At 33.6% G+C, this 17,164-nt stretch overlaps 1 protein-coding gene across 5 annotated transcripts in view; it reads left to right on the top strand.

Annotated features, from left to right (window-relative positions):
• Nucleotides 1-17,164, top strand: part of Tank (TRAF family member associated NFKB activator) — an 80,910-nt gene that overhangs the window by 43,777 nt on the left and 19,969 nt on the right. For all 5 annotated transcript variants that reach the window (XR_012447221.1, XM_074070946.1, XM_020173286.2 and 2 more), the window contains exons 3-4: nt 8,449-8,557; nt 9,321-9,439. Coding sequence is in view for 4 of the 5 variants with exons in the window: in XM_074070946.1 (XP_073927047.1) it covers nt 8,449-8,557; nt 9,321-9,439 (228 nt within the window). In the remaining variant the exon portion in view is untranslated. The remainder of the gene's footprint in view (nt 1-8,448; nt 8,558-9,320; nt 9,440-17,164) is intronic.

Consider the following 17,164-nt stretch of genomic DNA (forward strand, 5'->3'; position numbering starts at 1 on the left):
GATAAACTATCTCATTCTGTTTTTTTCTATTGCAGCTACAGGTTTTAGAATAAAGATACTTCTGGTAGTTTCTGATTGAAGCCTTCTTTCTTCTATAATACATTGTCAGTACTTAAACATATAGTTTTCTATCCATCAGAATTTAAAATCTCTGTATCTTTTCTTTCAGATTTTTATTCCCAGAAATGGGTCTCGTCAAAACTTTTATGCATATGTATAGTATGTATGTCCAAGGAAATTTGTTAATAAAAATATTTACATTATGACATTTGTGCAAAAATATTTTGAGCACCTGTTGTGTATCAGGAAATACACTAAGTTGTGGATCTACAATGATAAAGCAGACATGTTCTCTACTTCATGGAGTGATGGCAGTCTAGCAAAGCATAGACTAACCAAACAAATGTGGTTTCAAACCTTTGTAAATATCAAGAAGAAAGGTAAACTGCTATTAGAATGACTAATAGGGACTTGACCTAATCTAGGAGGTCCAAGGAGATCATCATTATGAAGTGATTTTTGAAAGAGCACATAAAGATCCACTTTTCTAAAAGAACTGAAAGTATATGGGAAATAGTGCAATGAGAAGAGTCAGGGACAAGACTATAAGGACTTAGGAAGCCATATTAAGAACATTTGGTTCTTTATTCTAAGAGCAGTAAGAAACCATTTAAGGTTACTTGGGTTTTCTAGGGTTTGGTCAGGTGATAAAGGTAAGAGGAATGCACAGGTTCTTGTGATTAGATTTGTATTTTGCAGAGAATACAATGGCTACATTGTAGAGAATAAATTATCTGATAAATTTAAGGAGAGCAGATAGGCTATCAGAGCAGTCCATAGTCCTGGGTTTTGATGACTTGAACTGTGGTAGCTGCATTAGTGATTAAAATTTATGATATATTTGAGAGATTTCGAAGATTACTGTTACAGTTAGTAATGGATTGGCTATACAAGTAGATGTCAAAGTGTCAGGACAGACAACTGGTAGGTCCTTGGTCTCACTGCAGAAAATTTTTAAAACAGCAAGATTTTTTTAAGCAAAAGCTAGATTTTATAGAAGCAGAAGCAAATGCAAAGCAGTAGTAAATCCTCAAAGGAAAGTGAGAGCATGCAGCTTGACCAAGCAGTCAAGAGTGCCAAGCACCCAGATCTTAGGCATTTTTTTGGTGATACTAAGGCTTGAACTCAGGACCCACACCTTGAGCCACTCCACCAGCCCTTTTTTGTGATGGGTTTTTTTCAAGACAGGGTCTAGTATTTTCCTGGGCTTGCTTTAAACCATGATCCTCCTGATCCCTGCTTCCTGGGTAGCTAGGATTATAGGTGGAGTGAGTCACTGGTGTTAGGCATTTTTATGGGTTGCAGGAAATTATATGTGTCAATTTTATGTGCATAATTATGAGGACTTCTTTAAAGATTAATGGGAGGGCATTTCTAAAAACTAATTAATCTAATAAAGTATCCTCAGAGCCATGATGGTGATTTGAGGGTAGGTGTGTACATAGAACCTCAACTGTAATGAGATGTAGGTGAGGCTTCTGGCTAACCTCTAAGGTTGGGAAAATCCCTTTTGGGGTCATTGCTGGGTATATTGGCTGCTGTACCAAGAAGTCACTTTAACTGTAGTCCATCATTACTTTAGGACAATGGTGGAAAAGGATGTTTGGCAAAATGCACCCAGATGTGTTGTACCTGTTCTCTGGTTCCTAGTGTTATTATTCCCTTTCTACTTGCTTATTCCATATCAAAAGATGGTGGGGCTGGGGATGTAGTTCAGAGGTAAAGTGCTTGCCTAAGCAAACAGAAGACCCTGAAATTCAATCCACAGTACTGCAAAAAATTGTTACAACTTTCTGTATAGGTAGTGGTACTACATACTGAAAAGGAAAGGACTAGATCCATCTTGTGAGGCAATAGAATATGTAAAGTATAAAATTGGAAGTGCTTTAGTAGTTGGCCACACGGATCCAGAGATCAAAGGAAGTCTGAACCAGAAGGAGAAATCTGAATCACTAGCATATAGCCAGCCACTAGCACGGTGAGATTACCTAAGAAGAGAGTATATAGCAAAAAGTGGGCCCTGAGAGAGCTAGGTATATTCACGTGATATGACACAGGAGATTAGGCTTTGTGGTCAGACAAATACACATTCATATTCTAGCTCTTCTATCTACTGGAAAACCTGAGACAGATTATTTTATACCTTGTTGAGCCTTAATTTTCTCATCTGTCAAATGTGAGAAAAAATCTCTTTGGAAGGTTGGTTGAAGGATTAAATGAGATAAAGAAAACAAATTTCTCTGATTTGAGCACATAGTAATACTTACAATGAAATGATTGCATGATGATAATGTGTTTCTGAATTGAAAATTTTGGTTGCAGAACATTTCTCATTTTTAAAAAAAGTAAGAGAGAGAGAGAATGAGAATAGAAATTCTGAAAGTGTATGTCAGTAGTAGTTACCCCTGAGGAAGAATGGAATGCAAAGGGAAGGGTCTGTTATATCTGTACATAAGTTGTAGGTATATACCTTGCTTTTGTTGTGTTCGTGGTAATGGTCATTTTTTTATTTTTTGCATTTGTACACAGTGCAATTTTTTGTAAATTTTAATAGCCATTAATTGTTCTTTAATTTTTGTTGGTTTTTTGGGGGTGATTGGTAATGGAGTGTGAACTCAATGCTTTGTGCTTGCTAGGTAGGTACTTTACAGCTTGAGCCACATCTCCAGCTCTTTTTGCTCTGATTAGGGTCTCACTTTTTGTTCAGGCCAGCTTGGACCATGATCCTCCTATTTTATGCTTCCCACCATCACTGGGATGACAGGTGCCCACAACCACATCCAGCTTTTTCCTTTTGAGATGGGAGTTTCTCAAACTTTGTTGCCCAGACAGTACTGGAACCACAATCCTCCTGATTTCAGCCTGCCAAGTAGCTAGGACTACAGACATGAACCACCAGCACCCACCTCTTTAATAATTTTTAATCCATTTTGTCTCTTTGTAAACTTTGAACAATGGAATTTTTTTTGTGTGTGTTTCTTTGTTTCTTGATTGACAGAATATTTTTAACTCAATGGAGGTACCACACTGATGTGTTAAAAAGAAAATTCTGAGTCTTAAGCTGTAATGAACTGAAAAAAAGACTGAGAAAACTGTCTTAAAGTATGGGATTGTTATGTGGTAACAGTTCACTGGTAATCAGAGCTTTTATTGATGGATATATGCACTGTTTACTAGGTATCTAACTAGTTCATTTATGCTGCTTCAAAAATACCTTTGACTAGGTAATTTACAAATAATAGAAATTATTTCTCATAGTCTGGAGTCTGAGAAGTCTCATAATAAGGCACCAGTAGATTTGGTGTCTGGTGAGGGTCCAGCTTTCAAGATAATGGCAGTTGCTACATCCTGGAAGGGGGACCTGTGGGTGAATACTATGTCCTCACCTGCAGAAGTGACAGAAAGGTTTGAACTGTGTGAAGGCTCTTTTATAATGCCTTAATCACAATCATGAGGGAGGATCACTCCTAATTACCTAATCTCCTCCTCAAAGGCCCTACCTCTTAGTGCTACCACAATAAGGATTAAGTTTCAACAAAAATTTTGGAGGGTATACACTCAAACCATAGCATTCTGCCCCTGTCCCCCAAAAATCATTTATGTGACTTGCATTCATTCCATTCCCCCTAGAATGAGTTAAGCACCAACTTTAAACTCATTCTAGCATCAACTTTAAAATCTGCATCCAAAGCCTCATCTAAATGTCATCTAAATCAGAGATAGGTGAGATTCAAGGTATAATTCGTCTTGGAGCAAGTTCTTTTCTTTTCTAGCTGTGAGCCTAGGAGATTAAAAAAGTTCTGTGCTTCTAAAATACTATAGTATGACAGGTATAGAATAGGCATTCCAAATTCCAAAAGGGAACCACGGGAAAGAAGAAAGGGATAACTAAATTCAAAACTCAACAGAGAAAATGTTGTCTTGAGTCCTGAGGATCTTCTTTAAGTCCATCATATCCCATCTCCTATACACACTGAGGTGGAGATTGAGCTCCAAAGCTCTGGGTGATCTTGCACCCACAACTTTGCTGGCTGCAACTCTCCTGATTTGGAGTCACATGCCTTTGGCTCTCCCAAACTGAAGTTGCACGCTGGTCGCTTTACCAGTCTGGGGTCTGCCCCAACAACTCCACTAAACTTTGCCTTTTCAGGAACTCTGCAATGACCCAAACCCCATGGCTTTGCTGAGCATTTCCCTGGTGGGTACTCTGCAGTGGTTCCACTCCCATAGTTCTAGATATTATGTGGATGCAATGTTCAGCATTAAAGGAAAGGGGCTAGTATTCACAAAGAGCTTAATGTGTAACAGATAATTTATATATACCAGCTCTTCAATCTTTAGGTAAATGTTATTTTCATTTCATAGAGAAAGAAGCAGATAAATAAATCAGGACCAAAACAGGATTGTAAAGTAAAAATAGTTTGTCATAGCTTACTACTTGGCATACTGAGAAATTGGTGACAGTATTGTCACCTGATAGTAATCTAATTGGTAATTTGATATCTGTCAGATTGCATATTTCTTAGATAAATATTAGTATTTGGAGGGCAGGGTTTTGTGGGCCTTACAATGTAGTAGGCAGAGAATGGTTGAGGAGAGAGTTAGGTATATGCCAGAGTATATGATCTCATACTTTTGAAAGAAACCCTAAAATTGAAGTTAAAGCTTAGTTTACCAAAGTTTCAAGATGGATTTTAATAAATTTGTGTCTAAATTAATAGTTTTTTCTATTCCTTAGTAAGTCATTAGAAGGAAGCCACAGTATTTCTCAGAATATTGAGAAAGAAGAAGAAAAGAAATGATGCTTGACCTATTTGGAGTATTATTGATGACATAAGGCCATTTGAATTCTTCCCCTATATAGGAAATAAAACCTTGGAAATATTAAACATGAAAATGTTCAATATTAGCAATAGGAAAAAATCAATTTACAAAACTCTATCCTCATATTTATAAAACTCATGAAAGCTCGAACAATTCTATGTCCAAAATTATTGAAAATATGGTATCTTAGTTTTGAAAACATTAGAATTTTACCTTCATAAAAGGACAATTCTTAAGACAATGTCTTTGTTTTATTTATGATAGAGTAGAGTTGTATGGTCAGCCATTATTTTAAATAAATTTAAGATGTATACCACATCTGATCACCATTGTTTTAAGTTTTGCTTTGAACACTAAGATAGAACACAAAGCACCTTATGGCACAAGTACCTAAGTACCTGATTACCTTTTTAGATACTGGTAGACCACTTGTTTTGCTAGTCTTTGGAATTATAAGGAGTGTCAAATACACAGAAGCCAGAGTCATCTTGGCCAGATGGTGTTTGATACAGATGGATGGTTAGTTGTCATGCAGATCTCCTAGTTGGTAACTTGTTGCTGCCATCTGACTCAAAGAATCATTCACACACACTGGCTGTCAAAAGCATCTTCTCTTCTGTCTGTTTTAGCTGTCATGTCTGTGCTCTGTACAGAAGTGTTGACAAGACATTGCTGTTGTACATTTTCAATGTAGTTGTTAGTGATTTTTCTGTTTTGTGGCGTCTTTGATAGTACTGGAATGCAACTGCTTTGTAACTGTATTGTTTTTTGAAAACACTATGACTGTGCAACAGTTACCTGACCTTTTAAAAGGATTTTCAAGATACATGTTTATTCATATTTGTTCAGTAAATAAAATTTCATAAAAAGAAAAAAACCCTGTTTCACTTGAGTTTTCAAGCAGAGCAAATAAACTGAATTTTACTGGTTATTTCCCAATTTGATATAATATCTTCTGAATTTATAATCTTTGTATACTTTTCAAAATATGTATTTTTGTCTTTTTAAATTACTGTCTTTTTCTCTAACAGCATAAGTTTTCTTTTTGCCCCCCAAAAATCCAACTTTTGCATTTATTTTTCTTAAACTTAATTTTTTATCTTATTTACCTACTAACCTTGTTTGAATTTTTTTTTAGTTTTCCTTACAGAAAAATATAAGCAGAGCCATTTCTCCCTCCATTCATTCCTTCAGGTCACTTCTGAAGGCATATCTGTTTCTCTTGATACTTCATTAACAATTTAATTAGCTTATCTATTCAACTAATATTTATTGAGGGTCTTAATATAGGTAATACTCTACAAATGCAGAAAGAAATTGTCTCTGCCCATGAGATGCTGATCGTCTACAGGGAAGTTGTACATGGGGAAGACCAGAATTGGAGAACATGAATCATTGCTATTCTATTTCTTCTGCTATACTTTAAAAGTACTGAGTTTTAAAAACTATTGCAGAATTTACTTGAGCTTCATAGTACATTACCAAGTAGTTTAAGCAATAGTTTAAGACTTCCACATGAAGTGGCCATTGGTCTATTAATTTTTCCCAGCTATTGGACACATTTCAGCATTATTCATTTGTTATAATATGTTGTATGCAGATGTGCTGAAATATGTTTTTAAGCCAGAGAGTAAAAGGTGAAAATTTACTGACAGAAGCTTTCTGAGTTGGTTCCAAAAAAAAAAAAAAAAAACCTATGGTAAAGGAAGGACTGAGATTTGAATAATTTAGATATTTATTATGGGCCTATCTCTAGATTGCCAAATTTATTGGACTAGTTACTTAATCTTTGGACAGTAGAATGTTTATGTCTACCAAAGTATAGTGAAAAGATAAAAAATTACTGACTGATGGTCGTAAAGAACTTTGAGTACTTTGAAGAAAGTCCTAAATACGTAAGAAGTAGATAGAGAAGACCAGAGCATGTTTACTGAGGTAATTGTAAGGTTAAGAATTTGCTGTAGCCAAGCACCAGTGGCTTATACCTATAATTCTAGCTACTTGGGAGGCTGAGATCAGGAGGATCAAGATTCAAGGTCAGTTGGGCAAATAGTGCCCAAGACCCCCATCACCAAAATGACCAGAGCAAAATGAACTAGAGGTGTGGCTCAAGCAATAGAGTGTCTGCTTTGCAAGCTTGAAGCCCTGAGTGCAAACCCTACTCCCACCAAACAAACAAAAAAATTGCTGTAGGTGTTTGCATTATTCAGCTTAGATGTGAATTTATGTAGACATAAGATGTCTTATCCTGAGAAACTTGCTCTGAACTAGAGTATCTGGGACTGTTCTGAGACTCATTGTTACTGAACATGAAGTCCGAAGACCCATAAGATTCATTCTTTTGTTAATAAATTTACTTGGATTCTTCCTTTCCTTTTCAATAGCATGTATTTAACATGTTTTGCAGATTTCTGTGGGAAGTGCCAAATTATGTAAGACTGCCCTCAGGCAACATACAAAGACAGTGCACCACTTGTGTTACTTACAACATGAATAACTGTATTCCCATTGGAAGTGTCTTATTTTAAAAATCACCTTTTATTTGGGCAAATGTAGTATTTTGATTTAATTTCTAAAATTAATTTACATTTGAAAATCTGGGAATAGCTGTGTACCTTATAAAGAACTTTAGGCTCATTGGTGTCTGAAAATAATAGAGATTCACTAATTATAGGGGTCAAGTTAAAGTGAACTATCTAGTATATACTGAAGTCCATGCCAAGATTGTTAGGATCCCTTCATAGTCAAGGAATTTGCATTTTAGTCATTTATTTTTTTGTTCCTCCAGTGACAGAAATTAGTAAAGAACTCTATACTACTTTTAGCTAATACATTTTTAAAACTTTGTTAATTTGGTAATTGTGATACATTTTCAAATTTATTTGAATGTTTGTAACATCTGTATTCCCTAACCCCCACAAGTCATGTCTTTTTTCATTGCTTAATTCTCACAGTCATTGCAATAAAATAGCAAAATGGATGGAATAATACTATAAGAGAAACTATGGTATTTTAAATACATCCTAAGGATTATTCCTGGTGTTCTGTTGATTTACTAAAACTTAGAAAATAACTTTTTGACCAGTATGCTTTTGTAATTTGTGTTTTTCCCTCTTATTTTGATAGTTCCTTATAGTTACTTCTTTTGTTTTTGTATTCTAAAGAATGAATTCAGAAGTGTATTTATTTGAAAAGCATGACATTTTAATTTTTAAATTGATATTTTTAAAGGATAACTTTAATGTAACATCTGTCTTATCATTCATGCTTTTTCTTTTTTTTTTAAGGATTAAATTCTAAATTCTTATTTTTACCCTAATTGAAAGACCAAGAGACCATAATGTCAAACTTGTGGGTGAAATTTCTTTAAATAAGATGTTTTTTTAAGTGCTTTAAATCACTAATGTCTATAACATCTGCAAGTGTATTACTAGAGCCAGTTTGTAACTCATAAATAAAATTTCCAGTACCTGGGAAATGGCAATCCCTGTCTATTTATTAATGGACAGTAAATATATGTTCATGTCTGTCCGTAAATAGGCTAACTGGTTTTCTTGCCAGCAGACTGAGAACTATGAGCAGAGAATCCGTGAGCAACAGGAACAGCTGTCACTTCAACAAACTATTATTGACAAGCTAAAATCACAGTTACTTCTTGTGAATTCTGGTCGAGGTATGTTCATACTAATTTTTTATGTATTTCTTGAGCCTTTTAGAGAAAGGAAAGGTGGAATTTTATGTTTTTCTGTTTCATTTTTCTATTGTTTCTCAATAGTTCTGATACAATAAGTGCAGTTATCATAAGAAAATTTGTGCAAGTTCTCAAAGATGTATATGCAGGATATGTGTCACATATAATTTCTAATAATGAACAGTCAGAAACAAAGAAATATCAGAGCTCAAAGCTCCTGGAGAGTGATACACCCAAAGAGGGCATGGAAGCTCTGTGCTCCTTCCCACATTCCTTGCCCTATGCAGCTTTCCTTTTGAAATGTCCTTTACAATGAACTTGTAAACAATCCAAAAAATTTTTAAAAAGGAAAAGAAATGTCTAAAAGTTAAGTTACAGTGATTCAGATGAATTAGGCATGTAGCCAAGAAAGATAATGATAATAGATGTTAACTTACTAACAAGAAATATGTTCGTAATATACAGTAAAGTAAACAAAGGAGGATGCAAAAATACATATAACGCTATTTCATTTATACAGAAAAAAATCACCACTGACTTTGGGAGAATAAGGGTTTTATGTATTTAGTGAGAAGGAAAAATATCTAAATGAGCAACTTGTCAAGGTAACTGTTATTGAAATAATTTTTAAAAGTCATAGCTTAAAATCTATTCTTTTAAAAATACAGTTTTGATCATTTTTACTTTTAAGGTGATACCAAAAATAAGTGTTTCTGCTGATGTCCAAGAGGTTTTTGTCTTGCAGATAACAGTTACAGTTATGTTCCCCTGCTTGAAGACAGTGAAACAAGGAAGAATAATTTGACCATTGATCAGCCACATGATAAAGTGAAGCCAGGAATACCAAGAGACAAACAGTCAAAGGTAGACTATACGTCAGGTTTATTCCCTAAAAAAAATCAAGAAATGAGAAATTAGGTTTCACATACTTGGTGAATTATTTAGTCAGTATTTTGTCACAATTTGAGTGGGTAGCACATGGGTGGAAGGTAGACAAGATTCTTTTCAACCCTAACATTGTTTTTGCAAAAAACAGCATTTTTGTGCTGATACACATGACTTCTTCCTCAGTTTATTTTCCTGAGGTGATCCACTTGTGGAATTCTAAATGGTAGTTTTCCATATACATACATATGACATAAATGTTCCTAAGTAGAAGAACTATTTCCAAGTAAAATGTAACTTAGGTTTCATATTTCTTAGTATTCTTTTTTTTTATGTCATAAGAATTTAACAAAGAATGAAGGATTCAACAAAGAAATAAAAGTTTAAACTAAGGTAGATAGTAAAACACAGATGTCCTAGATTTTTAAAAAGCTTCCTTCTTTTCTCCAATTTCCTGTACGTAGTGTTTAAAAATCTATCATACTAGCTTAAGTAAAAGTCTTCATTGAAGCAATATGGAAAGAAATACTTATATCTGCAAGGAAACATATACAAAGGTGTTCATGCTACATCCTAAACATCCATCAGGAGAATAACTAAGTCAACTAATTTTTTCTTTTTTTTTGTAGTATTGGGTTTTGAACTTAGGGCCTTGTACTTGCTAGGCAGACACTCTGTCACTTGAGCCACGCCCCCAGCCCTTTTTCCTTTAGGTTTTTTTGTTTTTTTCCCACATAGGGTTCTTTGCTTAGAGCTGACCTGGACCATGATCCTCCCACCTCCGCCTCCTGATCACTGGCTTATAGGCTTGTGTCACCATACCCATCCCAAAATAAACTGTTTCAGTATCAGCATATCTGCATTTTGAAGCAGTGTTAATTAAAAAATGAGAATAATTCATATAATTTTAAAGCACAAAACAATGACAATGTGAAAACACAAATATATATTAAAAGTATAAATTATAGACAGGAAGACTACATATCTTCTTTAAAAAAATGTTCCTGTCTTGAATTAGAGAGAAAGGAAATTATGTAACATCTGGTAAGGGAATAAGAATGCTTCAGTTGTATCTGTAATGTCTCTTATAAAAAGTATCTGAAGTAGATGTGGCAAAATATTAACTTGTCAATCAGGGTGGTGGGTATAAATGTGTATTATTATCCATGTTTTCCTGAGTCATTGAAATTTTGTAAGTTTCAAGAGGAATTTTTCAAATGAGATGAGTGGGTTTTATGGTACATCTTTGAATAAAATAACTCCTACTTAGGATTCAAAATGTCAACAAGACCTATTTAGTCAATAGTGCTATATTTATACCTTTCCTATTAAATAAAATAGGGGAGTTTAGCTTTGTTTGTCATGGCTATTCAGTTTACAGCTCCCACAACTAAGACTGTCTTAACTTATTATTACTTAACATATAATCTCAGAAATCTAATTTCCAGATCTTTTTCAACAAATAAAAATTTTAGAATGAGAAATTCTCTGTGTTATCATTCAGTTCATTTTTAATTTAAGTCCATGTTTGCTTGAATCATTCAGTTTTCCTCACCCTGTTCTATTTTATTTATCTGAAACTTCTTGATAAGCAAGCACAAAAAAACATGGCATTGGAGTATTTAGGTTTATTTTGCAAAAGAGGAGATTAAGAAGCGATGATTCTGACTTTTGGAATAAAATTTTATTAAGCCTGATATAGAATACTATAAAATCATCAAACTACTACAAATACTGACTTATAAATTTAATGCTTAAGTAAACAATATTTATGGTCATTTCCTATTTCAAAGACTTCTAAACGCCACTATTTACAATTAATTTTTAATAATCAGAATTCTTAGAGTCATTCCATGTATAGCATATCTTTAAAGGTAATAAAATATCTCCAGTTCAGAATATATACAAGGTACTTTTAAATAGGATAACTTCGAACAGAGGGGATATTGTAAGGTATAAGATACATTAAATTTGGGTAATTTTTTCTTTTCTGTTAAAGATTTTTAGTTTTTTTCCAGTCAATAACTATTCAAGGAAAACATTCAACAGAAATCCTTTTAAGTTGTATTTGTTTTAATTTTGTAAGATAAGTACTTTATCTGTAAAATATATATCTGTATATATTACAGATGTTCATAGATATTCATATATAAACTATGTGAAATTGTTTAGGTAGCAGAAATCATGTCCAAGATAGCTTATTTGCAAAGAATTAATAATGTTGCATCAATTGTGACTATATTTGTAAGTAGAGGACAAGCCCCAAATAAGAACTAAAAGGACTATAAGGACTAAATCTAAATTCAGTGAGTTATCTTAACTAACATAGGAAAGGCTTATGTAATAGCCATATTTTAATTTTCAGTCTTCTTGTGATACAACCATTTAATAAAAATTAAAATTAAACTGTCTTGTATTTCATCTTTTTCCTCTTTTATGTATCTCTAGGCAAAAGTGCCAATGAGCACTGAATATATAAAGAGAAAGACACATGTTCTAGAAGAAAGGATAAGTTAATTTATTGAATAGTTGAGAGGTGGCTACATATTCAATGTAAAAAATTAGGCCTCATTTAGAAAAAAAATTGGCTAATCAAGCAATTTAAATTGAAATTGAAATCTTTATAACTGTTAAAAAGGAGGGGGAGCTGGGAGAGTGGTTAAGAAAGCGACGTAAATGGGATGGATTTGATCAAAGTACATTATATGCATGTTATAAATATCACAGTAAAACCCTTTTATATGATTAATTTATGCAATAAAAATTTTTAAAAGACATTAAAATCTTTTCCATTGGCATATATATTGATGTGTACTTAGTGAGTTATAAGTAAATTCACTTTTAGCCAATACATATGAGAAGTCCTTTCCTATAGAACTTTGAAATATTTGATTATATTATGTTTTTCCCCAAAATGAAAAAAATCCATATTGGTTGGTTGCAACTCTATAGAAGTATGCATTCATAGACATTCAGTGAGACCCAGAAAACATTATAGAGAAATGGTTACGATTGTGGTATTTTTTCCTGTTTTCAATATATTTTAATGTTATTAGTCTTCAGGAAAAACTAATCTGTTTCTAAATATTACATTCCTACTCATTGACTGAACTTTCTGTAATGAATTAGTAAGTTTTAATAGGAATGCCTTGAACCAAGAAGCCACTATTAACCTAACCCACAATGCTTTTATCCTTTTGTTTGGTGGGAGGCTTTAAGGATTTGTTTTGTTTAGGTTATCTGTTTCCTTTAGGGCTTTTTTTGTTGTTGGGATAGTCAAGAGGGGAAAGACTTGTGTACATTTTGGCAGATGGCAATTATATGTCTGCATTGGGAAATGAAGCAGTAGAGAAAAGAGAGGTACATGAAACAGAAAAGGGCCCTTTTAGAACATTTTACCTAAGAAACATGAAATTGAATTGGGGATGTGGCTTAGTGGTAGAGCTTGCCTAGCATGCATGAGACCTGGGGTTTGATCCCCTAGCACTTCCCCCCAAAAAACTCTGAAATTTATAATTCAGCCTCTGTTTGTATTATTCCTACACAGAAAGCATACATGAGTCCATTTTTCTTCTAAAGGGACTTAATGAGGTCAGGGTTACACAGCCTCTGTCATTAGATGACCCTTTGTACTCTATTTATAATTGAGAAACATGAGAGAAAATTGCTCAGTTTAACATTACTACCTGAGTTTCACCTTTTGTACACCACAATAGGTTACATGTCCTTTATATTTCCTATTCTATACCAAGTTACTCCAAACTTATTTTAAAAAGTTGACAGCTTAAAACAACAAGTATTTATTTTTCTCAGTTTCCATGGGTCAGAAATCCAGGAGTGACTTAGCTGGATGGTTTTGGCTCACGATCTTTCATGTTGTTGAAGTCAGAATGTGGGCAAGGACTACAGGCATCTGAAGGCTTGACTGTGGTTGGAGGATCCATTTCCAAGATGGCTCACTCACATGTCTGTTGGCAGAAGGCCTTGCCATATGGGCTGCATTTGAAACCTGGCAGCTAACTTTTCTCAAAGTAAGGGATCCAAGAGAAGAGAGCAAGGTGCTTTCTGTGACCCAGTCTCTAAAGTCACATACCTTCACTCCCATGTTTTTCTATTCATTAGAAGTGAGTTGCCAAGTGCTCCAGAGGCAAGGAATAAAGCTCCATCTCTTGAGGAAAGGAGTATTAACATTTTAGATGTATTTTAAGAGCAACGTAGGCATTGTAGTATTTGTGGTATGTAGAAAACTGTGCCAGGATCAAGGAGTGGTGGAAAGGCTGGTATTTAGTTCATGTTATGATAAATACTAATGAAAGATAAAGGAATTTGACAGAATATAATAGGTCAGGGGCAAAGGATATGGCTCAAGGCCTTGGCTTCAATCCCTGTCACCTCTCAGAAAAATTATTAGTGAATTCAGTTTCCTGAACCTAATCATCAATCTCAGAGGAAAGATACTTCATCACCTAAAAAACCAAAAATTATTAAGAATAATTTTTTAAAATTCTAATGTAAGTATAGACTTTACAGAAGCTGAACTGTGCTTAGAGAACCAAGAACCTATTGCATGTTTTACTAATTCTTTTCTATAAACAATTTTAAAGATTGAAAATATGTATAAATATTCAAATTATACAAAATACAGTTATCTTGATAAGCACTTTTCATCTTGTCTGCAGAACACTGTTGTCAGAAGTAGTAACTGTGTTCATAGTAACTGTACTTTAATATACCTGTAAATTATTATTGTTTACTTCATTAAAAACCAGAATTGTAATGGGTCAGAAATGAAAATTTTTATAATATTTACTTCTGGGAGGTAGTTCATTTGCCAAGCCAGACACTATCTTAGATGTCTAGAGATTAACAGAAATTGTTTGCCCTCATCTTTCTACCCCACTTTTTGTTTTCATAGGGAGTTATACAAAATTTTCATGTTTTGATATAAGAAAAAATATAGAGAGCATTAACATAGATCATATAAAAGAACTTAGTGATACTGTTTTTCTTCATTCATTCAATAATTCTGAATTTTTACTGTCTACCTGATACTGCCCATCACTGAAGAACAAAGAAATACTGTCCCTGTCTTGCATACAGTGTTGATTTAATAATCAAAATTGAATGTTGTAGTTATTTCAGATTATCTAAGATCTAAAATATGAGGTAAATGAGTTTATTTGAACTTATAACTGTTTAAATAGGCTATGTGTGCTTATGTCCTATAAACATTGATTTTATGCATTATTTCTGATTACATATATATATATATATATACATAATTTATTTTGCATACATGTCTTCAGTTTCTCATCTGAGTTATTAATCAAAAGTTTAAAAATTTGATGAGAATAATTGTTACTGAAAGATGCAAGATAGACAGTTTCCAAATTTCTAATGTAGCTACATTGTGATTAGATCAGTAGATATGGTAACTTTGAAGAGCAGAAAGATTTTATAAGTTTAAAATAATAAAAGATGGATGTAGTTGTGGAGGTGCCATCAGTCCTAACATTAAGGAAATATGTTATGCTACAGCTGGAAATTGCAAGTAAATATAGACACTGTGACATGTTTGAAGAATGCTGATGTCTAAAAATTTGCATGTCAATGAGACAAAGTTTTTTTTTTCTTTGTGGTACTGAGGTTTGAACTCAGGGCTTCATGCTTGCTGGGCAATTGTTCTACCACTTGAACCATACCTCCAGTCCAAGACAAGAAATATTTACTGAATTTCTATTTGCCCAGCCTTGCTAATCATTGACAGAGATACAGAAAATGAATAAGATAACATCAGTCCCCTTTAAGGAACTATAATCCAATTGAGGAAACAAAGATTTTTGAGCCCCAAAGCAATTAGCAAGTATTATGCAACAATGCCATAGGACATTTAATTCTGCCGTGTAATTTTTATCTTATTTAATCCTGTCATATAATTAGGAATAATTATATGACAAAACAAAATCCAATTATACTTTTATGGTACAGATAAAACATGAAGGACCTTCATTTAAAATTTTAAATACCTGGTGACCTAAGTTAGGCTTGAGCAGCTCAAAATTTAGTTCAAGTAGGGATAACAAATTCTTATCCCAGTGAGCTGATGGTAGGCTTGAATAGAGGCATAAATTTTAATTTAAGTGGGAAAAAGAAGACAAGTTTTTATTTAACTATACCTTGGTTATATATTCATGGATATGTAAACTTAAATTTTCTAGACTGGGTATGATAGCATATGCCTAAAATCCCAGCTACTCAGAGGCAGAGACAGGAGAACCATGGTTCAAAGCCAGTCCAGGCCAAAAAAATATAGTTAACAAGTCCCTATCTCAAAAACAAGTCAGGCATGGTGGTACAAGTCTATAATCCTAGCTACTTGGTAGGCGGAGGTAAGAGGATTTCAGTCTGAGGCCAGCTAGAGTAAAAGCTTAAGATGTATCTGAAAAACTAAAATCAAAAAAGACTAGGTTCATTACTCAATTTTTTAAAAATTGTCCCTATGTTCCTTTAATGCTCAATTCTTTTAATCTTTTATGAGACAGAAATGGTAATTATACATACTATACAATGGCATATGTCAACCTGGGGCTTAGAAAGAACTGAAAAAAAAAAAAAAAAACATGTTTAGCACCACAGGGAATCCATGCCTTTTCAGTCAGAGCAAATGTGCTATTCTCCCTAGTTTTGTCTGTAGAGACTGGACTCTCTTTTCATATCTAACACTTCTATATTACTCCTCTTAGGAGACTAGTATTTATTTATAATTTATTTATTAATTATTCTCTCTGGTAGAAGAATTAGAAAGAAAGAATTACCTTCATCCAATTTACCATTAAATTTCAGAGGTTTTTCCCAAAGTGTTATAATAAAGATATCATAAATTTTAAGAAAAATATATTGATATCCAAAGAAATGTTGTTTCCAAATCTGAATTATTAATTCCTTGTCTGCTGTAGGTCTGTGTTTATGAATTTAGTACATAATTGTAGGGTTTTGTTTTGCTATAATATTGGAGATAATTGGGAAAAAAAGAAGTAACATATCGCTTTTTAAGTTCTCTTCCCTAACTTCTATGCAAATTTGAGTATCTCTATTGTGGCTGCCTTTTCTCCCCTTACATCCCCATTTTGTCCCCTTTTTCATGTTTCCCTTTTATTTTTTTTCTTTCTGTTTTTGTTTTCCAAAGCCCACAAAATAGAGTTGGTATTCTATCCAGTCTTGATTTCTCTTGACCAAGGCATGAACGATTAATTTTTCTCTCAACAAGAGATAGTCCCCACAAGACAGTCTGGTTTCTCTTAGTATTATATTATAATCTGTTATCCTAGAAGTTCTCAGAATCTGTTTTGAAAATATTTTTCCAGTAGTATGCAATGCTTCTGCATTCAGTCTGTTGTGATTTTTTTTCAGTTGAACTGTATGATGAAGATCTGATCTCACAGATTTTGTCATTGGAAAGGGAAAGCCTTTTTAGCAATTGTGGATATTCTTTGATACTACACCAAAATTTGATAAGTGATGGTTTCTTAAATATTAACTATAGGATGGCATCTATAACCATATCAATGAATTTTTCTGCTACATTAAAAGCCATTGGTCTGTCAGGCGCCTGTGGCTCATACTTGTAACCCTAGCTACTCAGGAGGCAGAGATCAGGAGGATCGCAGTTCGAAGCCAGCCTGGGCATAAAGTTCATGAGACCTT

Source organism: Castor canadensis, chromosome 4, assembly GCF_047511655.1.
Source record: "Castor canadensis chromosome 4, mCasCan1.hap1v2, whole genome shotgun sequence".
NCBI classification, from domain to species: Eukaryota; Metazoa; Chordata; class Mammalia; order Rodentia; family Castoridae; genus Castor; species Castor canadensis.